Genomic DNA, 23028 nt, shown 5'->3' with positions numbered 1-23028 from the left:
CTGGCAACCTGTTCAGGGTGTACCCCACCTCTTGCCCTATGACTGGGAGCATGCAGCATGCACTGTGACCCTGACCTGGATAAGTGGCTAAGAAAATGGATGGATGAACGGGTTCATATGAGGTGTGGCGTTGTGGCTCCACAATCACATTTGATGTGCGGTTATACAATATGAATCAGATCTGATGAGGGCTCTATTTATTGTTATCACAGAGGAAGAATAAGAATTCAAATATTAACCGTTATTTAGTGTAAGAAACGCAAAAAAAAAGAAGAAAAGGGGAATTTCTGATACCTCTCACATTCACTTCAGCTGTCGTCTTCTGCTCCCCAAAGACGCAGCTGTACTCGCCAACATCCTCTGGCTGGATGTTTCTGATGGTCATCTCAGCTATCCTAGCCTTTAGTGTCATCTGATATCGTCCTCCATGATAAAGCTGGTCCTCCCCCTTCCACCACTGCACAGGCACCCCAGCCCTGGATAGTTCACAGCGCAGGGACACGTTGCCTCCTTCAGGGGCCTCCTGGTTCTTCAGACCCATTTTAAAAGTGAGAGGTATAGCTGTGGATGTAGGGTAGAAAATCAAAGTATAAATATATAAAATATAAATATATAAATTAAGCAACAACATTGCAACACATAAGGCAGGATTGTACAATTTTTTTTGCTGCCATTTTTGAATAATATAGTACTACTACTACTACTACTACTACTACTACTACTACTACTACTACTATTAAAATTTTATATGACCAAAAATGTAGGGTCATTCACCTGTAAAGTTTAGAAATTTAAATGCACCTAACATTTTCACAGTCTTCTCTTACATGTAATTGTGACATTGGCAGTAGTCTTGACATCTCCATAGAAACAGCTGTAGACTCCACTGTCCTCCAGCTGTGCGTTTTTGATAGTCAGCTCCATGACGCTGTTTCGATTTTTAATCTGATACTTGAAATTATTCCTCAGCAGCTCTTCTCCTTTCCGCCACTCCACAGCAAGGCCAGGCTTAGACAGCTCGCAGCTCAGCATCACACTATTCTCCTCCTCCACCTGCTGGTTTCTTAACTTAGTCTTGAATGTGACAGGCGGTGCTGCGATAAGAGGGACCAAAGAGTAACTATGTTGTTTTGTTATTTTGCTTAATTTTTATTAAAGGTTGATAGGTTGAAAAAAGCACAGGAAAAACAACATTCTCAAAGCATGCTTTCAGTGTGGCGTCCATGTTTTACCTTTGACTGTGAGCTCAGCAGTCGATTGGCTGTCTTTGGTCTTGCAGGTGTATTTGCCAGCATCACTCTCCTCCACGTTATTGATGATTAGCTTAGCGAGACGTCCCTCCTGTTTCATCTCATATTTGTAGCCAGGCTTCAGGATGACTCTGCCTTTCCTCCAGTCCACCGGCGCTCCGGGTTTAGAGAGCTCACAGCAGAAAACTCCACTGTCCCCTTCCTTCACCTCCAAATTCTCAGCCTCTTTCTTAAATGTAACAGGAAGTGCTGAAAAAAAAAAGAAAAAGAGTCAGCAAAATCTGAAATTGTAAATCTACCATGGTCAGTAGGAAACACTGGGTCTTTCTCACTGTGGTGTTTAACAAAATTCCCAGCTTAACAGTTCATATCTATGTCATAGCTGTAGTGAAGCATACCTCTTACTTTGACGTCAGCTGATGTCACAGCAGTCCCAACAGAACAGCTGTACTCCCCAGTGTCTGTGAGAGTTAAGTTTCTGATTAGCATCTCAGCCACCCGGCCTTCTTGCTTTATTTGGAATTTTTCTCCCTCTTTCACTAGTTGAGCATCTTTCCTCCACTCCACTGCAACTCCAGCTTTTGAAAGCTCGCAGCGTAACGTCACACAGCCCTCCTCCACAGCTTCCTGGTTCTTCAATTTCTGCTTGAAGGTCACTGGTATTGCTAAGAAGCAATAGCCGGAATTATTACAAAAATACTGAAAAAGCTGACAATTGTCAAAGCTTAATTATTTCTCCTTTTTATATATTGCACAATGCGTCTCACCATTAATGATGATTGTTGCTGTGGATTTTATATCATCACAACTGCAACTGTATGTGCCGCTGTCCTCAGGGAGGGTTTTCCTGATGTGGAGCTCTTGGATACAGCCACTCTGCTTTATCTGGTATTTCTCTCCATTGGTCAACACAGTTTCTCCCTTTGTCCACTGCACAGGGACTCCAGGCTGGGAGAGCTCACAGCATAGTGTAACGACATTGCCCTCCTGCACCTGAATATTCTTGAGATCTTGAAGAAATTTGATGGGCCGCTCTAGAAAAAGAGCAAAAGAACCAGCTTGAATATTGAAAACAGTTTTGGCGACAAATATTTCTTTGCTACACCTGACTGAAGTTAAACAAATTTACTTCATATTTTGTTTCTACGGCACTAACAGCTTCTTTGGAATGATGTCTGATGGAGCTACCATGACATTAGGTTAAGGAATTTCATATAAAATAGGTCCAAACATTATGAAGGAAAAAAGTGATAAAAACTTAACTTAAATTAACAATAATTCCATACTCATAATTTTTGTTTCACTTGGATATCAATATATTTCTTCACTTACAAAGTCAGCATCTTCATCAGTAAATTTTATTTTATGACACTGTGCATTCAGGATGCTAAAAAGGACAAAAGAATGAAATGCAGTACTGCTATGAAGAAAGCAGTACTCACCATTCACTTTGATCTCAGCTGTTGTCCTCTGTTCTCCACATATACAAGTATAATCTCCAGTGTCCTCCACGCAGAGGTCTGCAATCTTCATCTCCACCTGCAGGTCCTTCTTCCTCATCTGGTACTTATCTCCATTCTTTAGCGGCTCTCCTCCTCTCCTCCACTCCACTGAGGCTGCAGGTTTGTTGAGCTCACAGTGCAAAACCACACTGTTACCCTCTGTTACCTCCTGGTTAGTTAGTAGTATCTTGAAACTCGGTGGTAACTCTGAGGAACCGAAGCAAACATAACATGTCATGCAGCAGTACTATGATCTTAAAAATATAATCTAATATAAATAATGAATTATTACAGGTAAAACTAAAGATACAACTAAAATATACAAATCATAAGATGGTTGTTTATAGTTTATAGAGATGGAGAAATCCATTCAAATACATTATCCAGGTAGTCCACTCTGCTACAAAGCTACTACGGAGGAACCATGGTGGCAGTGAATAATGTGGGTATTCACTATGCACTATAATGGATTCAGTGATAATCCATTATATTTCAGGTGGTGAGTACTATTCATAGTGAGTCACATCACACGTCCAACAATTAGTTGGACGTGTGATGTGACTTACATGTGGAAAATGATGGACTGCTTCTCATGCTATGGCTACGATCCAGCTAAAGAAAGCCTTGGTTCGAACACCCAAATGATGCAATTCTCTCCAAAAAATTTTACTGCATCTTTTCACCCAGGATTTAAGAAGTAATGTAGAGTACACACATTTACTGTGACATTAGGCCATATGCAGGATGATAAATTGGGTGACAAGATATGGAAAATACCATGAACGTTTGGTCAAACTACATAATGGAGTTCACACAGTGCTTATGATGACTGGGTCTACTTTTACTATTTTTGAAGCTGACCTCTTTGACGTCTGCGCTTGGGTAATTCTGTTAAATACATAACATAAAAATTTAGGGGAAAAAAGAAAGAACAATGCTTTACAAATCAGAGTAAATAAATCAGAATATAATCAGATTTTGTGAATAGTTCTATCTCACCTATGACTGTGAGCTCAGCAGTTGATTGGCTGTCTTTGGTCTTGCAGGTGTATTTTCCAGCATCGCTCTCCTCCACATTGTTGATGATTAGTTTAGTGAGACGCCCCTCCTCTTTCATTTCATATTTCGCTCCAGGTTTCAGAATGACTCTGCCTTTTCTCCAGTTCACTGGAGCTCCAGGTTTGGAGAGCTCACAGCAGAAAACTCCATTGTCCCCTTCCTTAACCACCAGGCACTGGATCTCCCGTTTAAATGTAACAGGAAGTGCTGCCAAAAAATAGTTGGGTTTTTTTTGTGATTGCACTGATTTGCAAAATGCTGTTTATACCTACCCACTTGACATTTTTGGAATTATTAAAAACAAGTTTGTTCATTTTGAGTTGTTTTTTTTTTTTTTTGCTTTTTTTTTTTTTGCACTTTCATTTCAAATCCGATGGGATCTCTAGTGACATGTACTGCTTAGTCACATCTGTGTAACAATAGCTGATAATAGCTTTTTGGATACTATTGGACACTATTCTTAAAGTTTATAACTATGCAGTCATTATGTTTGCTTATTATGTAGTACAAAGGCTATAGCGCCAGAATCTGTGCAATTCCTCTTAAAGTCAGACTGATTTAAACTCACGTTTTACTTTGACTTCAGCAGTTGTTTTCTCATCTCCTGTGATGCAGCTGTATTTTCCTGCATCTTCTGGTTGAATGCTGAAAATGGTCAATTTAGCTGTCTTTCCTTCGAGCTTCATCTGATACTTTCCCTGAGATACCTCCTCAGAGAGCAGCTGACCCTGTTTCTCCCACTGAACTGGGACTCCCTTCTTTGACAGCTCACATTGTAATGTCATATCCTTCCCTTCTTCAGCCACCTGACTCTTAAGACTCACTTTAAATGTTGCGGGGACCGCTGTTGAAACAAACACAGATCTTTTTATATATTTGAAAAAGAAAAATATGATTTATAGGTAAATATACAGTCATGTGGAAAAGAAAGTTTCACAGGACTCTTTGCAGTTCTTTGAAAAACAAAGTAAACCATAAATGCTTCCATGGGAATTAATAAGGTAAGTAGCATCCAGGTGATATACTGGATTAACTGATCATCAGCGTGACCACCTCTATAAAAGCAGAAACTTTGGAAGCTTGATGGTCTGGAGTATTGTCTGTTAATGTAATGCCACAATCGTCCCAGGTGTGGACACCGCATCTCACAGACAGCATGTTAAATGTTAAAGTTCATGAGAGTCTGTCTGACATCTAATTCACACTTTCGTATCTACAAGAGAATGTCTGAAAAAGAAAAGAATCAAGGTTCTGCAATGACACAGTTATAGTCCAGACCTCAGCCCAATTCAAATGATGTGGTGGGCCCTTAAGAGATCTTACTGAACTGAAATTAAGCAACCTTGTAAAGAAGAGTGGGCCAAAATTCATCCACAATGATGAGAGACTGATAGTCAAATAGAAAATTATTAGTACAAGTTATTGCTCCTAAAGATGGTTCCATAAGCTATTGAGAAATGGGCTGTACAGTATTTCATAGAAAACGTTCTTTTTTAAATGACTGTATATACACTAAATATATGCTTCCAATTCAACAATGGGACAGCAAGTAATAAAGACATATGGCGAATAACCATACCAATAACTTTAACAGTGGCCTTTGTCCTCTGCTCTCTACACACACATGTGTAGACACCGCTGTCTTCTGGTACCGCATCTCTGATGGTCAACTCCAGGACTGAGTCTCTTTGTTTAATCTGGTACTTCTCTCCATGCTCAAGCAGATCTCCTCCAAGCCTCCATTCCACTGGGACACCAGGTTTAGAGATCTCACAATATAGTGTGATGTTGTGTCCTTCCTCGATTTGAACATTTTTCAGTTTTTGTTTGAAGGTGATGGGAAGAGCTAAAAAGTGAAGGAAGTCGATAAGACCAAACTAAATAAGTAAAGCCAGTGAAAACAAAAATATAACACACACAGCCCCACGTCCTTTGATTAGTCTTCTGTAAAATAAGGCAAATGTTGCATGTAACCTGATGTAATTAATCAAAAGCAAACCTATATCTGTTTTAAAACAATTTATGATTCAAATGATTCTTTGTCCCTATCAGATAGAAACAAAATCACTAGAATATATACAGCACCTTGAATAAGTTACTTTACCATTAACAGTTAGAGTAGCTGTGGTCTCTATGTTTTCACAGATGCATGTGTAGATATTGCTGTCCTCAAGTGTCACATCAAAAATCCTCAGTTCAAGCAGCGTGTCTCTCTGTCGTATATGATATTTCTCTCCATTTCGAATGAGTTCATTCCCTCCTTTCCTCCACTCCACAGCGTGACCAGGTTTAGACAGCTCACACCGTAATGCTGCAGTGTTGCCCTCCTCTATCAATACGTTCCTCAGCTTCTGCTTGAAGGTGACTGGTAGAGCTGAGAAATCCAGTAAGACCAGATAAATAAACGTGCATAGCTTTTTTTTTTTTTTTAAATCCTCATAATTAATCATTTCAATCTATCAGCTAATTGGTTAATAAACTCATACCAGTGATCTTGACAGTGGCAGATGTCATCTGATCAGCACACACACAGCTGTAGACCCCACTGTCCTCGGGCACAGGTTTCCATATCAGGAGCTCCAGTGTGGTCTCCCTTTTCCTTATCTGGAACTTCACGCTGTTCTTCAGCACCTCATCCTCCTTCCTCCATTCTACTGGTATTCCAGGTTTGGAAATTTCACAACGCAATATGACACTGCTGCCCTCTTCTGCTTGCATATTCTTGAGCTGTTGTATGAATGTAATGGGAATAGCTGGAAAATAAGGAGTAAATATATGAATGCAAATGGGATCAAAGCTTTGTGTGACAGTTTAAATCAGTTCCATTTGTGGCTGTTCATATATGTGTTTCACGGTGATGTATCAGTGCACAGTATTCATATAGGGTGAGTTATTGCACGTTACATACATCCGGATTTCTTCAAGTGAGCTTATATGAAAAAAAGAAAAAACCTTCACGCTTCCATTTATATTTGCCTGAGCTTACTATACTAAAAAAAAGCTTCAGGTGAAAATGTGTAAGGTAAATGAACAGTGTCATGGAAAGAGTTATACCGTGTACTTTCAGACTTGCTGTTGTGTGGTGGTCTCTGCACTGGCATGCATACTGTCCAGAGTCTTCAGGTTTTAGGGCTCTGATGGTTAGCGAGTTGATCGTTTTCCTCTGTTTCATCACATACTTCTCTCCTGGCCTGATGCCCTCAAAACCTTTCTTCCAGTGGACCTGGACCCCAGGCAGGGAGTATTCACAGGTCAGGGTAACAGTTTCTCCTTCTTTGGCCTCCACACGCTTCAAATGCTCGATGAACTCTGCTGGGATGGCTAAAAAAAATGACAGTGAGAAGGAGAAACTTTTAATCATTATATTTTTTCCTGTATAATCATTAACAGTCTACCAGAAACCTTCAATCCATTGCGAGCACATGGCAAATAAATTCCTATTCCTACCTTTGACAGTGACAGCAGCCCTAGTTGTAACGGAGCCTGCACTGCACTCATACACTCCAGCATCCGTTTTGCAGACTTCTCGAATGGTCAGCCGAGCTTCACATCCCAAACGACTAGTAAAGTATCTTGAGGAGTTCCACATTAAACAGCCATCTTTGTACCACAGGATGTGGCATGGTTTGGAGGTCACACAGGACAAAATCAAACCACCTCCTTCAATGGCCTCACAGTCCTCCAGTGCTTTGCAAATGGTGGGACGCCTTTCTGGTGTCATGAAACGATGACGTATAATACATATGAAATGTGGCAAGAAAATACACACTAAAACCCCACAGGAAAAAATAATCAGAGCTTTACCTCGAACCAGCAGTGAGGCGTAGGATCTTTTGTCCCCTGCTGCAAACGAAATAGTGCCAGTGTCTTTACGGGCGAGCTGTTTGAATGTAAGGGTGTGGAAGCCTCCTGAAAGCACCTGGATCTCATTGAGTTCATTGGTATAAAGCAAAGTCTCATCCAGATACCACTTGGCCCCAGTGTAGTCACTGGGAGAAATTTGACACCTGAATGTGACCGTTTCACCCTCGAGACACTCAACATCTTCTAATTCATCCAGAATCAACACCTTTTGACCTGACAGATGGAAAAGACAAAACTCTAACTCTGTAAATATATGATCATATTACCATGACATATATAACACCCTTTGTACTATACCAAGCATTTTTATCAATAATGGTAAAATTTAGCATCATGCATTATAGTCGTCATCATATTGCTATTTATAACCAATATCAGTTTGAGAATGCACTATGTTAACTGTTCAGTATTTACATCACTGCCTGCACACTGTCTGATGTGCCACAGTTTAATTTAAATGATCTCACCTTGCACAGTCAGCTGTGCCCGGCTTTGCATGGTGCCAACATCACATATGTAAATATCTGTGTCCGATTTCTCCAATGAGGTGATGGTTAGGGATAACACCACACCCTTCTGCCTGATGACATACTTCCTTCCAGACCGCAGCTCAATCAAGCCCTTCAGCCAGGTCACACGCTTGGCTGGCTGCCTGGTCTCACACTCGAGTGTCACCTTTCCTTTTTCTTCTGCTCGAGTGTCTTTCAGCTCCCTGGCAAATGTGTGCTGTAACTCTGAAATGAATAGAGAGTTTAGAAAGAGTCATGAAAACCCAAAGAAATCAAAGTGTGAAGATAATTTAGATCTTTTCCATCAGAACCTCCTTGCTACAATGTATATTTTAATGAATCTATCTTTAATGAATGGTTGCTACGTTTTAAAAATATATCAAAGCTACCTCTGATCTCAAGCTTGGCACGGGAGGCTACGCCATCAGCCTCACAGCAGTACTCCCCAGAGTCTCGGATAGTGGTATTTTTTATCACCAATCGTGCCAGATATTTCTCCACACTCATATGATACTTTGGGCTCGCCTTGATCAGACGCCCATTTTTCATCCAGCGAATGGTGACTTCTGGTTTGGTGATTTCACAACTCAGCTCTGCATCCTCACCAGGCACTCCCTTGACGTTCAGCAGGTCCCTGAAGATGTGCACTGGCTTCTCTGTATGAGAAAATGCACATTGGCTTAATACAGCCACACTCAACAACTTAAGACAATTTATTCTACAGCATAAAAGTTTTTGTTTGCATGTATAAAATAGTATATTTCAAACTCTCCATGCATGGCTATATCAAAAAGATCAGTATTTACCTTTAACAAAAAGCATGGTCCTACAGCTTAGGTCTTTGATTGTGAAGACCACATCTCCAGCATCAGTAAGAATAGCATCTCTAATTGTCATTGTATACTTGCGGCCTTTGTTGATTAGCTGAATACGGCTGTTGGTAACCACCAACTGGCCATTAATTGTCCAAGAAGGCTGTTCATCAAGATCATGGGAGAGAAGACACTCAAAAGTGCAGGTGTCTCCCTCAAGGACAGTGGTTGTCTTCAAACGCTGGACAATTGTAATGTGTAAGTCTGTAAATAAAAAAATGATCCACCAGCCGTAAATTACTATATATCTCAGCAGTACTTCTTGTATTTCACATTCAGCTATACTAACTGTGTATCAAGTCTCAGAAAAAAATTATACTACTAAGAATCATTAAAAATGGTACAAAATCAATAATTACCTTACTCAGTTTAAATTCCTAAGGGTTTAAGTCAGTTTTAAGAGAAAATATTGTTTTATGATTCAGACATGCAGGACTCAAAGTTACCAGCAATCCTTGTACTGAATTTAAGGAACCTCAAATAAAGCAATTTGTTTTCTAGTTGAAGAGTTCATTCCAAATAAAGTGGTATTTATTTTTCACACTACTCACCATGTACTGTAACTTTTGCATTGGTCTGACTTGTGCCCAGGTCACATGTGTACTGTCCTGCATCATCCTTAGTCAGTGAATGGATGATCAGTGCCATGGACTTGCCAAACTGGAGCAGCTCATATTTATCATCAGCTGTCAGAGCCATACCATCCTTCTTCCAAACAGGGGTCACTGTCTCTTTGGAAATTTCACACTGAAGACAAAGCTCCCCTTGCTCCTCTCCAACTGCATCCTCCAGAGGCCTTAGGAACACTGCTGGGCATTCTGGGACACAATACAGTTGTTAGATTTTATTATTGGTATTTATGTTTCTGAGAAATGAACACAGAGAAATTCAAGCATAAGAAAGATTCATCAGTTACTACCACTGACCTTTGACCTTTAAGATAGTTGTCTCTGTCAGAAGGCCTGCTTTGAAGGTAACCCTGCTCTCCTGTGGCCGAAGCTTCTTGATTGTGAGGCTGTGCATGGTGCCCATGTGGTGGATCTTGTTGATGGCACTGGAATAGAGCCAGACATTGTTGAGGATCCATTCCACGCTGGCTACCACATAGTTGAGTTCACATGAGAAAGTGGCGATGCCATTCTCCTCAATTTCCACTGGTTCAAGGTGTTTGACCAACTTCAAAGTTCGCACTACAATACAAAGGCACAATTTACAAGTCAAAGCAACGAAACAGGGCAGTATATTAATGTTTGCATCAAATCATGCTGAACCTACCTTCTACCTTAACATGTGCTGTGCTCTGTGAACCTCCGGCCAGGCAGCGGTACTGCCCTGCATCCATCCCTGTCAAGCCGTGAATGATCAGTTCTGCTCGTTTCCCCTCCCTCTTCATGATGTACTTGTTAGAAGATTTCAGAGCTGTACGGCCCTTAAACCACCGCACCACCCTGGGAGATGGGGCAAACTCACAGCCCAGAGTCACAGAGCTGTTCTCTTTTGCCTCCACATCATCTAAGTGATGGACTACCTGAAGAGGTCGCTCTAGAGGGAAGAGATGTACAGGCAATTTTAAGAGACATAAAAAAACCTTCATTTGTTACTGTACTTGTTTAGTACAGTCATTCCCATATTCAGTTCAAAACATCAATTTATCATCTTAAGACCACAATTACATAGCTGGCCCATTTTATAGTTATAGGATGTGTGGGAGACTCACCTTTTACCATAAGCTGAGCAGTGGATCGACTCTTGCCGGCTACAAAGAGCACAGGGCCTGACATGGAGCTTTCTGTGGAGGTGAAGCACAGGCTGTGGAGGGTGCCCTCCCTGTCAATGTTCACTGCTGCACATGGCTCCAGAACCTCACCATTCAGTGTCCACTTTGGTGGCCTCCCTGATTTCAAGTTGGTCTCTACCTGGAATAGTGCAGGCTCTGGCTCCATCACCTCCACTGATTTCATCCCCCGGACAATGGTGATAGCCTGCTCTGCATGTACAGCATAATATATATTACCTCAACTGTACAACTCTTGACTTAAAACACTGTTTGTTTGTTTTTTAATGTCACTCGTAGAGTGACTTTATAAGCGTGATGATCTCACCCTCTACCAGAAGCTGACAAGATGTTTTATCATCGCTTGCATCACATGTATAGGTGTCTTCATCTGATGAGCAGATATTGTCAATGGCAAGCTGCCTGTAGATATCTTGGCTGATTAGCTGATACTTCTTGCTGGGAAGTAGCTCCTTCCTGTTTTTGTACCACCTGACTTCAGCATTAGGCCGTGACACCTGGCACTCCAGCAGACCTCGGTGGCGATACATGGCTATCTTTACTCTCAGAGGGCGTGCTATTTGGACTGGAAGCTCTAAAGAATGGGAGAACAGAATTCACACCTTAAGTGACCAGACTGTCATAGGCCATATATTAATTTTTTATTGTCTTATGACAACTATTTCTAAAACATTCAATATTTCTTGACTCCATACAGGAGTGCGTTCATCAGAATTCCTTTCATGTCAAGTATGAGGCGTAACTCTCGTGGCTCACCTTGTACCGTGAGAGTTGCATAGGAAGAGACACGCTCTGCAGTGAATCTGATCTCTCCTGCGTGTTCTGGTCTGACTGACTTGAAGACTAGAGTATGAGTTTTACCTGAAAACAGATTAAACCCAGTATTTTATTACATTTATCATCTTTTCCTCAATTAATTCTCTGAATTGCCCTTATGGTACTGGTACAGGTAAGAAAGGCAAGTAAACAAATCATCACTGCTTCCAAATGACTGAAGATCACCAGTTCAAGCAATTACGAGGCTTAGCTCCCAAAAAATGAAACACTACTGCTAAGATAACTGATCTCTTACCTTGGTGTCTGATCTTGATGCTGTCCCCAGGACGGATCCGGCAGTCATCTCTGTACCACCGACCATCCACATCCTCCTGGTTGACCTCACATAAAAAGTTTACAGGTTGACGCTCGATCGTATCAACATCTTCCAGCTCCTTCACAATGTAAATGTCCCTAGCTGGCAGGAAATATCCAAACTATGACTCGAAACTTAGTGAAAGTAGCCAAAGAGAGCTTTTTGTTACCAAAATATTAGGTAAATACGATCTGAGATGAACTACAAAATGTGACATATTTACACCATATCATTTTATACTTGACAAAAATTAAAGGTGGTGTGCTGACTTTTTTACTATGACTCTATGATCTGCAGATTGGCATCAAAATTCTGGTTAATTCCATAGCTTTGTTGTCTTGAATGAGTTCTTAACACTGATTAGTTTTACTGGAAAAAAGAAACATTGCATTGACAACAACACTAAACATTTGGTTACACATTTTGCCTCTTTCCAAAAATTGTTGAACATTTCAACTACAGCATGCATGTTACTGCGCAAATTAAACTATCTTAAAAACATATTTTCCTCCAATAAGTGGTTTAGGTTGTCATCTGAAGTAGAACATCATTAAATTGTAGTGCCGTCATATTTTCATCATATATTCAAGCCCTTGAGAAAGTCTGTCACTGACCTGAATTTGGGATCTAACACAGTGATGGTCTGTGCCATAATAACATTAAATCCTTTTTAACCATACAATTAGCACAGTCTGCTGTATTACATTACCTCTGACAGTGAGTCGGCCTGTGGTCTGAATGCCATTGGCTTGAAAGGAGAACAAACCAGCATCTCCCAAAGTCACCCTGTTCAGTATGAGGGAGTGTTTCTTCCCATGTGTGCTGATGTGACAATTGGGTTTAGATTTAAGCTGCATCCCATCCCTTGTCCACACGCCCTCTATGTAGGCTAGGTTAAGAGAAACCTCAAAGGAGCAACTCCCACACTCAGACACCTCTACATCCTCCAAGCCCTTCACCACCTGCAGACGGTTCTCTGGCAAACAAAATCACACACAGCTTTAGAGATATATAACTCTATGACTCATTGTAAGACATTTACATAAACATACTTGCGGCTGCTACTATGCCTCCAGCCTTATTGTCTCCCATGTCTCCTGCTCTCGACTCAGGGTGATTGGAGAAGTGCTTCTTTCTATCACAGCTGGCAGACTGCAAATACAGTGTCATATAAATGCATCAGAGGTGATGCTAAAGGGATGATATGTTGTCTAAACTTTGTTATAAGAAAAATTCAGTTCTTCAACTAATTCATTCAGTTCATTCTAACAGTTTACAGTACAGACATTGCAGATATTGTTTTGTAAATGATCGGTTGAAGTGCACATGCTTAACTTGTTTGGACAGCATTGCAAAAACAAACCAAATTCCTTTCAAGCTATTAATGAGAGAAACCACCACTTCCAAAAATGGCAACCATATCAAAATGGGTACACATGGCATCAGTCTATCATATGGTTGATCCTTGTGATGGCATGCCAGTCAGTAAGGAAGAGCAGAGTAATCTCTGTCACCTCACTTGGCTGAGTTCAACACCACCAATATAGACTCAGCTGTGATCCCGCCTCCATAAGGCTGCATGCGCTGAAATCAGAGGAAGGGAAATCTTTGAAAAGCCAACAAGAGGCCAAATGATCTGCCAATCACCTATTGATATGATATTTGATCTCATTAATTACTTAGTTGCTGGCTCTTTCCACAAGCACTGGAAGCGCAGGTCAGTCTGCTCCATGACATTACTTGCCAGTTAAAATGGTATTTTATGATGCGTCATAAATGGCATTGGCTTTAGAAACAATTATATAGATTACCTGTAGAGGTCTAATATGTTATGATAAGCTCATTAAAATCTATTCTGCAAAATAAACAAACAGCATAGAAATAAAAATCGAAAATCCTTTGCAGATCAATACAGTAAAGCAGCGTAGCCACAAGCTTAGAACTCTCTTAATATAACTCTGCAATATAATTCAACCATTAATAATTTTTTCAGTTGCACCCTATTCAACGGTGATTTCTTATTGAGCTCTATTAAAGTGCAAAAACAAAAAAATAATGAATTCATACACACATTTTCAAATTAAATAAGTATACATAAGCTCACCTGCAATGATTCACCTACTCTCAAATGAATCAAGCAGATGTTCTCTAGAAAGAATACATGCCTGCATATGCTCTTTTTGCACCAGTTACAAAAAAAGCAAAATTCCTTTATCCAATAAAAAAATAGCCAGATAAAATGTCCACCATGAGTCTTGTTTTTGTTTCTCACTGAGCCTTTCAGATTAACAAGAAGTATTTAATCCACCAAAGTACGTGTCCATGTTTCCTTGTGCATCCCAGTTCCCAAAGTTGACAGGCTATAGTGCTTTCTCTTTTTTTTCCCCTCCTTGCTGTTATGGAGCATAGTGCTGAACAGCTGACATATCTCTCCCCACACACTAACCTCAAAAATAGCCTTCTGTCAGTATGAGGGTAAAGATAGCTTTGGCTTTAATGGTGCAAGGCAACACATGTCCAACATCAGTAGGACCATCAAAAACAATCAAAATGTATACAGCGGGCTTAGAATCTCTGATGGTTTTCCACTGTGCATCAATGAGAGATTGACCAGCTTAAAAATATGGCAGTAAAAAGTAGATTCACCTTAATTTGAAGCTACCTTTGTATATCATAAGAAAGTAGGTCTGCAGCATTTTTATGGGTTTTTTTACACAATGAGATCAAAATGACATTTAATCAACTGCTATGTACAACAATGACCCACATCTAAACCTGTTAGAAACAGAGACACTGAAGTATGGATCTCCACTGTCAGTCCTGAAAGATGTAACTATATACAAGTTTACATTTCTGTTGGTCATAACTAGTGTGGTCAGACCTATCAACCTTTATGAATGGGCTTCTCTTTAAACACACACATACACAGAGACACGCAAATTGTCTCCTGAACACCTGATCTACAACTGACATCATTTTCTGACCAGAATAGGCAGCAAGGTGGTGTGTACCCTCTCTCAAAAGCTCAATATGCTGCAAAAACCAAATATAGGAAACATTACACAGAGATGGTCAAAAGCTTGCCATATTGTATTCACATTTTTTTACACAGTTTAAATTTGTTGGAATCCCTCATCAACAAAGAACAAAGCCAGTGCCAGCCACCATTGTGCAAACTTCAATTTGACAGACAGGTCCATGTGCCACTGAGCCCAGTCCAGTGAAACTGTATCGGCAGAGATTATCTCTGTGGAGTCCCGCTGGGGCACAAAAAACAACCTGTCATCACTGAGAAGGAGAATGGTGGTCCACAGAAGCCAGTGTCAATTTACAGGTTTCCAGCAGCTCATTTATTACAATGCTTTCAGAGGTAAAATGTCAAATCAGTTTGGGAACATAAAATACTTCAATGACTGTATTTCTGACTGTAATTTCTAGACAGGATTTTGCTACATTGTTTTTCAAGATGGTTTTCATCTTTCATCTTCACAGTCACAAAAGACTGTGAAGACGGCCAACAGATCGGCTTTATATATTGAAATGCGGACCTTCGTGAACAGTGCACAAACTGTAAAAATAGAGTCACGGTAAAGGAACTAAGTCAATGCGAAGATCTGTTGAGGGAATTTAGAACTTGACAAAACAGCTGAACCCTCCATCTAAGCCTCTGGATCATGTTTGGAAACACTCCCCCTCATGTGTTTGACATTTCTTCTGAGCCAGACTCTCTACACCAGAAAGAGGCAACAACAAAGGAATATAATGTAGAAATTCCCAGCAACCTTTATTTACAAAGGTGCCCAAGATAATAATCTAGGTGACCTAAAAATGAATTTTACTTAGGCCTTGTGCGCAACACCTTAATGAAAGTGCGCTATTTTTGTCAGACACATCCCTAATACTCATAACTATGTGCTATAGCTAGGAAGCCACAGCCATACAGTAGAATAACATTAGACGTCCTTTGAATGAGCACTGTCTTGGCATGTCTAATTACAGCACAGCATTCAGTCTGACAACTATAGCCACAGGAGTTTTTCCACCAGTAAAACAGATAAAACAGTGACCTTGTACTATATTCAATCAAATGTAGGATGAAAATGATTTGAAAAGTGCTGAATTCTGCTTTCATGTATATTTTACACAGTATCCCACAGTTTTGGAAAATGTATAAGGGAGATGGACAATCATTAAAGCACACTGCAAATCCAAAGTGACTACATCTTATTCAATTTTTATTAATTTAGTGAGTAAATAGGACAGTGCTAACCTCATTGAAGGTTAACCCACACATATGCTACAGTAAAAGTTACAACAATGAAAAGAGGTTTATTTTTTCCCTTTTTTCTTTGCACTTTTGCCTTTAGCTGGTTCTTCTTCTTCTTCTTCCTTTCCTGAGGCAGCTTTAATTCTTTTCTTTCCCAGGGGGGTCTTTGCATACCAGCTCTGTTGAAAAATGGAGAAAAAAAAAATCTATTAGAATAAAAATCTGTGTTTATCATTTTTATGCCAACAATGACATGGCAACAAATGATAACGATGCTGTTGAAATCTAAAGAATAAGTTAACAACCTCTGAAAATATTGTTTGCAGAAATTCTGATGTCAGAGTAAAAAGGATCTAAAACTTTGTGCCATTGATGGCAGCAATATTCTGCTTCTTAGCCTGTTTCTATAACTCTTATAGAAGATATCCACTTTACTTTCAGGGCCTCCTCCTCTTCCTGGAACACTGGGTCGATCTTGGATAATGGGGTGACAAATTCAGCAGCAGTCAGCGGTCTTTTTGCCTGGTGGATGACTCGAGGTTTGGTAACAACACTCTGAATCGCTTGGACTATGTGACCTGAAGCGTAGCCATCAGAAATCTTTGCAAGAGAGCTGAGGTCCAAGGCCTTGGTTACTTCACCTCCATGTTTTTGGATCAGCTGCTTCCACAAGACTGAAGGCAAACAGAGTCAAAGTCACTTTTCACACCAACTTAATAAAAATACCATGATCTATATTATAAAAACTAAAGTCTGTTTGACAGTGTCTTGTCTTTACTGTATCTTGAGCCGTAGTCAGGTCTTGGAATGAGGATGATTTTGTTGAACATTTTACACAGCGACTTAATCTCAGCACATTGCGGATCTCTAGTTGTTCCTATTATCAGTATACGATCCTCCCCTTTGATCAGCTTGAGGAACTTGGGCAAATCTTTCTTCAACCGCTTGGGGTCCAACTATTACACACATTAAAAAAAAAGAAAAAAAAATCAACTTTACAACAGCTGTACAAAATTATAATTCCACTGTGCTTTTATTTTGTTTAAGAGCACCTCTTTTTCTTCCTTGGGGATTTTCTTGTAAAACATTTTCTCTGCATCTTCGATCCATATTACTGAAGGCTGCATCAGTCTCGCAACCTGTGTGAAAACGATTAGGAGGAACTGCACTTTTACTGTCTGGCTACTCAAGATGTAAATGTTCATTTCTGCAAGCGGCACCTTCATTGTATTAATTATAAAGATTTTTCTATTCCTATTGGTGTTATGCCAGCTGAACGCATGTTGGCTGATAGATCAGCTAACATACATCCTCTAAGTCAGTCATGCCATACGCTCTCCTAATCTGTGAGTCTGTAGTTCAGTTCCGGCTGTCACTTATACATCCCTCCTTCCTCCCATCTCCACCTCATCTGGGTAAACTTCAAGCATCTCAACCAAGTCTCCAACAGCCGTCTGCTTACTTTACACCACCACCACCACCAGCGTCTACACTCACTGGAGTCTAACTACAGGAATTGCTCCATATTAACTGGTTTGCAAGACATTTTGCAGAACTTTTCTATACAATGACTTCCTTATTCTGGTTAATCTAGTTAACCTACATTAGTAGGTTAAGATTATAAAAGAAAAATCTGAATATAGTCTGATTCTAGTTATTCTAAAGTTTTTAAACCACTGCAATAATCTCATTGGTATTTCACAAATGGGATTATAGCAGTGATTAAAAGCGTTACAAAGGCACCAGATTCTGGTTCAGTGATGTACCTTAAACACCATGTGAAGCATCATGGCAAGGCCACTCTTGCCTGGGTACTTTCCAGCTGTGTTCAGGGGAGACAGATCAAACAGGCAGGCACCTGTCTCATGGCAAACTGCATGGACCAGCATCTTTTTACCTACACCTGTGGGCCCTACCAGTAGGATTGACTTTATCAGCGGAGCCTTCTCATGTACCTCCTGAGAACCTGCAAACAACACACATCTTCTTTTCAAACCACAGATATTTTCTGTTCCATTGATATTAAATATGAACTGCATGACTGTTATACCTAATGGCAGAACCGCATATAGAGCTATAACTTGTCGCACATCTGACAGCGATGGCATGGGCTCAATGTCATTTTGCCGCAGCGTGGTCCCCAGGTAGTTAAAGTCACCTAGGAAAAGGAGGTAGCAACTATTTGAGTAGCAGCTTTGAGATAACTATAAAGTAAACACCCAGTCACCAGTTTATTAGCTTTACACAGACACAGTACAATGGTTCTACAAAAAACAGTAAATAAATAAATCTTACCTTAACAAAGGTTACAGTATTAAAATATATATTGATAATATTCAACTATCTAACCATTTGGAGGATTAAGTTGTGATATTTTCTGTTATTTATTCTGCACTTAACTGAAATGAACTGTGATAAATGGATATAGACAAATCAGAAGCATGGCATAGCATACCATAAACACACTTGTCAGTAAAGTGCAGGCCAGTGCAAAAGCATCACAAATTCCAAAACCACTGCATTCGACTACCCTAGTTTAAGCGATGTGAGCCTAATAAACTGGTAAATGAGTATATTATTGCCACAGTTTGTGAGCTGTGCTCACAAACAGTTCTGATAAGTGTTGGAAGTCATAATCCAGAAGAGGGCAGCACATCCACACACCATAATCTTTTGATAAAACAGTTCAACTGTGAGTTTTCTGTACAGTGTCAACACATCATTTACAAACAAACAAGAACAATACAACTAGGATTAATTAGATATAAAGATTTCTGGAAGCTGGGAAAACAGTTTTGCACAAACATGTAGTGTCTTACCCAAGTAATCCTTCAGCCTTATGTTATTTGCCTGTTTCAGCAAGCCCTGTTCCACTAGCTCCTGACACAGAGACTCCAGAGTCCTACAGATGTGAATAAATGATGAAATTATTTTCTAAATCATTTCTGCATTATGCTGTAAATCAAATACATTCAGGCTCTGTGTGACCTCACCGGTCAGCTGTCAGATCTTTTTCTTTTTTCTTCTTCGTTCCACTCTTAGATCCTTTCTTCTTTGTTCCACTCTTAGATCCTTTCTTCTTCTATAGAATGAAACAATTACAATCAGGAAACAGCTTGAGGCAATCAGCGTCAACTGTAACCACAATCTTTCACTTTGATACCTTGGCATTTGCTTTCATTTTACCACCTTTGTCTTTATCCACAGCGAGCTTCCATTCAGCCAGTTCTTGTCTCATCTGCACATCAACCTGGTACAAGGATCCCCAGTGAGTGAGAGAATGAATTGGCCAAACCCAAATATTTAATTAAATTCTTTGTTACAAATAATACAAAACTGTAGTAAAAAGTGCTTTTAAGGCTAAGCAGAAATAAACACAAACTTTGTTGTGAAATTAACCACATCAAAAGTTTAGAATATGAATTGCTTTTAAAATGTTGTGTTGTGTTCGGAAGACAACAACACCTTCGCTCGAATTTCCATTTCAATGACTTTCCTCTGCTCTTCCTTGATCAGCTCCATGTCGTGCATTTGGATGAAGTTTCCATCCTCATTGCGATTGTGCCAAACGTCTGAGAATGACAAAAATTCAACCTTTAAGTTGCGAACCCAATTTTAAAGGTCACTTTTGAATGTGGAGTATGAAACCTTATTTTCAGCATGCTGATATCAGGAGTTAAACTTTTAATAATTACAGGGGCCATAAACAAACTGTGAACACTTGGATAACTTTGAGCTTTTTAATACTGAAACATACCTGCATAGGCTTTGTTTCTAGCATCCAGGTCTGACAGAAAAGCAGAGGGCAGCATCTTCAACCCTGCCTCCTCTACCTATTCACAATAGGTTTACACTGGTAAACTGAAAGTGGCGCATTTTTTGTTTTGATTTGTTTGTTCTGGTTTGACTGAACCCAAATTTCCCCAATTTTTCTATATTTTTATCCATGACAAATGTACTAAAAATCATCAATGTATAAATTGTTATAAAAAATTAAAAACTGAATACAGTTGTCTCTCTATACCTCCTTGTCTTCCTTCTTCCTATCCCTTTTCCCCTTTTCCTTCTTTTCCTCTTTTCCTTTAGGTTTGGTGTTGGCCTCCTCTTCTTTTTTTGCAGCAATTTCTTCCAACAGCTAAAAAAAAACCCCCCACCAAAACCATTCTTTGTAAACCATCCTAAAAGTATAAATTGAATAACGCTTCTAAATAAGAATGTATTCTACCTGCTGAGGGGTCTTTTCAGCAAAAATTAGGGCAGAACCTCCATCTTCTTCTTCTGGGTAGTCTGGAAATGCTCCTGTAGCATTACTATAAAACACACACACACACACACACACACACACACACATGGTTGAAAAGTGAAATTACATATACTGAGTGAGAAAATACCCCTTGACTAGCGCAAAACTCATAGCAAAAACTCCATGCCACCTCACCAACATTCGATGAACCATTGCTGAATTTGTGCCTTCGTGCGGTTGCTCATGTCATCACCCTCTATTTCTCGTAGTTGATTAGTCACATCCACTATAGCCTTTTGGTAAGCTTCCTCATACGCCACCTGTTTTACTCGTGTGGAAGCTTCAATGGCCTGGGCAGTGATTTCTGCAGGGAGTGGAACCTGATATTTTGGAGCCATAATCTAGCACAATACAAAGACCTTTTTTGGTTGCAGGATCTCAGAAAGACATGACAATTTAAGAACTCCTCAGTACTATAGTTGTTCCTTTTAAACATAAAAAGTAAAAAAAAAAACACGTGACTTACTCACCATTTCCAGACTAATCATTTGTTCCTCTCTGGCAATTTTTGCCCTCTTCCTCTGTATGTAGCCCCTCCACACCTGTAAAATACAGCCAATTATATCTGCTCCAACAAAAGAAGAAGGCATGTGAGGTGCGTTTATTATGTCAGTAACAATAGACCTTCTGGATGCACATTGCAGCTAATTCAAGACTTTCTGCTCCAGGTTCCTTGAGCCTGTCTATCCAGTTCATATTTAAGATTTTCATCTTGAGCTCTGCCCTTTTACGTCCTTGCCGTGCCCTCTCTGCCACTTGAATAATCTTCACGGCCTCCTCTTGACTCATCTTCTTGGCCATTAGAGGCTGTAGAGACCAAAAATAGACCAGACAAAAGTACTGAAATACTTTCTGTCTGACACTGATTCATTAAATGTAACAATTATTGAATAACTATATAACAAAATGACAGGAACAAATGAAGTCAGAAAATTTCAGGACTTTAAAAGATTTGGCTATTTTTTAACTCACATTAGGAGTTTCAGTAACCTCCACCATTTTAAAAATGTCAGCCAGCATTGCCTTTCTTTCTTGTACTTCTTTGCTACATTCACTGAGAAAATAGCGAGGAATGGGAACCTCGAGGTCGACCTAAAGGACATCAAAGTAAACAGTGGTTATTATGTAGACCCATCTCTGATACAGGTGATGGGTCAGTGTAGCTTTATTCAGATCTCAGGGATCTAATTTGGTTACATCTTGCTCTCAAAAATAAAACTTACAGGTGTGAGCTTCAAATCCTGAAGGAGATCATCCATATAGTGGTACTCTGAAAACTCTTTTTCCACCATTTCATGTTTAAGTTCTAACACCCTCCCCATTACACTGTCAAGAACTGAACGAATAAATCTTCTCTTCTGAGGGTGGACCATCTGGTCATAACACTTCTCCAGTTGTCTGAAGATTTGGATGTAGCGTACAAAAAGCATGGCCAGACGTTGGAAGAAAACTACTCTGTCCTTTTCAGGGCGTGGGGGCTTGTCTAGGAGTTCTTCAGCTAGCAGACGGCTCAGCTCTGATTGGGCAGCTGCCCACAGCTGGTTGTATGTCCTGAAAGAGTGTAAACGATCTGATGAGCTTGTGCCTGAATAAATAGCATGTGAGAGATAATCCTGAAGAAGCACATTGCAATTTATGCAGGTTAATGATTGTTCAAAGAATTATAGTGCCCTATTTGGTATTTTGAAATTTTATTAATAAAAGTTCATTTCTAACAAATGCTAAGAATAACAAAGCAGGAAGTTTAAAGAGAACAAAAAACAAAATAAAACAAAAACAAACAGTAAAAACCACTTGGGAAAATTTAGCAAAATGAAGTCTCATTCGTGTACATTCACTGGAGAGCCAATATCTGGATTAACAATAATAATAATATCCTACGTGTAGTCACCACCCCATAGTAATTTGAAGAAATATATATGCTTATTTATGTTATTCTGGGATAAAATACATTGCTTTCTGATGTGTTGCCAAATCCAAGTATCGTGAGTAATACTTTCCTTGAGTTATTAGGGGCGAGTATCACGTTTTTGGCACAACATGCTAATAATAAACTACCGTAACTCACTTTACAACAACAAAAACTTACCTTTGCGACATATTTACACCCCCGCAGAGAGAAAGCGTGTCTCTTATTAGATATTAAATAACCCAAAAAGTCACTCAGAGCCTTATCAGATAAGGCTAGCTAACAAACTCAGGTCAGCGTTCAGTGCTTGGTGCGTTTCCATGGTAACGGTAACAGGAAGTCTGTCCCCTTCAGAACGTCGTGTTTTCCTCCGCGGTTGGAGTTAGGGCGCAGGTTAGGATGTGGATATGCTTAAAACAGATAACTAATAAATGTTGGGATACCGCCGGGCTGAAGTTTAGCACCGCAGAAGACGACCGGCCCGGTAAGGATTGCAGAGGTTATGGTAAGATTATGTTCAGGTAAAGGTAAGAGAAAACAGGCAACCAGTGAAATGACACACCACC

The 23028-nt window shown here is 39.8% G+C and overlaps 2 protein-coding genes across 2 annotated transcripts in view; both read right to left on the bottom strand.

Annotated features, from left to right (window-relative positions):
* The window catches only part of obscna (obscurin, cytoskeletal calmodulin and titin-interacting RhoGEF a), a 38297-nt gene extending 25222 nt beyond the window's left edge, over positions 1-13075 (bottom strand). The window contains exons 1-27 of the mRNA XM_030727538.1: positions 13036-13075; positions 12693-12959; positions 11924-12085; positions 11608-11712; positions 11159-11425; positions 10774-11043; positions 10332-10598; positions 9983-10246; positions 9608-9874; positions 8991-9260; positions 8574-8840; positions 8143-8409; positions 7616-7888; positions 7259-7522; positions 6866-7132; positions 6298-6564; positions 5916-6185; positions 5391-5657; positions 4380-4655; positions 3752-4018; positions 3614-3640; positions 2693-2959; positions 2018-2284; positions 1649-1915; positions 1233-1499; positions 828-1094; positions 295-561 (exon numbers count right to left, since the gene is read on the bottom strand). Coding sequence (XP_030583398.1) covers positions 295-561; positions 828-1094; positions 1233-1499; positions 1649-1915; positions 2018-2284; positions 2693-2959; positions 3614-3640; positions 3752-4018; positions 4380-4655; positions 5391-5657; positions 5916-6185; positions 6298-6564; positions 6866-7132; positions 7259-7522; positions 7616-7888; positions 8143-8409; positions 8574-8840; positions 8991-9260; positions 9608-9874; positions 9983-10246; positions 10332-10598; positions 10774-11043; positions 11159-11425; positions 11608-11712; positions 11924-12085; positions 12693-12959; positions 13036-13075 — 6493 coding nt within the window. The remainder of the gene's footprint in view (positions 1-294; positions 562-827; positions 1095-1232; positions 1500-1648; positions 1916-2017; positions 2285-2692; positions 2960-3613; positions 3641-3751; positions 4019-4379; positions 4656-5390; positions 5658-5915; positions 6186-6297; positions 6565-6865; positions 7133-7258; positions 7523-7615; positions 7889-8142; positions 8410-8573; positions 8841-8990; positions 9261-9607; positions 9875-9982; positions 10247-10331; positions 10599-10773; positions 11044-11158; positions 11426-11607; positions 11713-11923; positions 12086-12692; positions 12960-13035) is intronic.
* Positions 13076-14544: 1469 nt separating this feature from the next.
* Positions 14545-22785, bottom strand: zgc:153738 (dynein regulatory complex protein 11). Its single transcript, XM_030727543.1, has 19 exons — positions 22643-22785; positions 21777-22104; positions 21526-21645; positions 21178-21360; positions 21024-21095; positions 20689-20894; positions 20476-20560; positions 20275-20385; positions 20008-20083; positions 19716-19822; positions 19414-19500; positions 19244-19332; positions 19070-19152; positions 18301-18408; positions 18017-18216; positions 17303-17389; positions 17029-17206; positions 16686-16924; positions 14545-16429 (listed from the first exon to the last, which is right to left on the bottom strand). The coding sequence occupies exons 1-19, from the start codon at positions 22651-22653 to the stop codon at positions 16313-16315; spliced, it is 2487 nt and encodes an 828-aa protein (XP_030583403.1). The 5' UTR covers positions 22654-22785; the 3' UTR covers positions 14545-16312.
* Positions 22786-23028: the final 243 nt, after the last annotated feature.

This window comes from Archocentrus centrarchus, chromosome 4 (assembly GCF_007364275.1).
Source record: "Archocentrus centrarchus isolate MPI-CPG fArcCen1 chromosome 4, fArcCen1, whole genome shotgun sequence".
Lineage (NCBI taxonomy): Eukaryota > Metazoa > Chordata > Actinopteri > Cichliformes > Cichlidae > Archocentrus > Archocentrus centrarchus.
The sequence above is the reverse complement of the archived record's forward strand: the minus strand, read 5'-3'. Positions and strand labels throughout refer to the sequence as shown.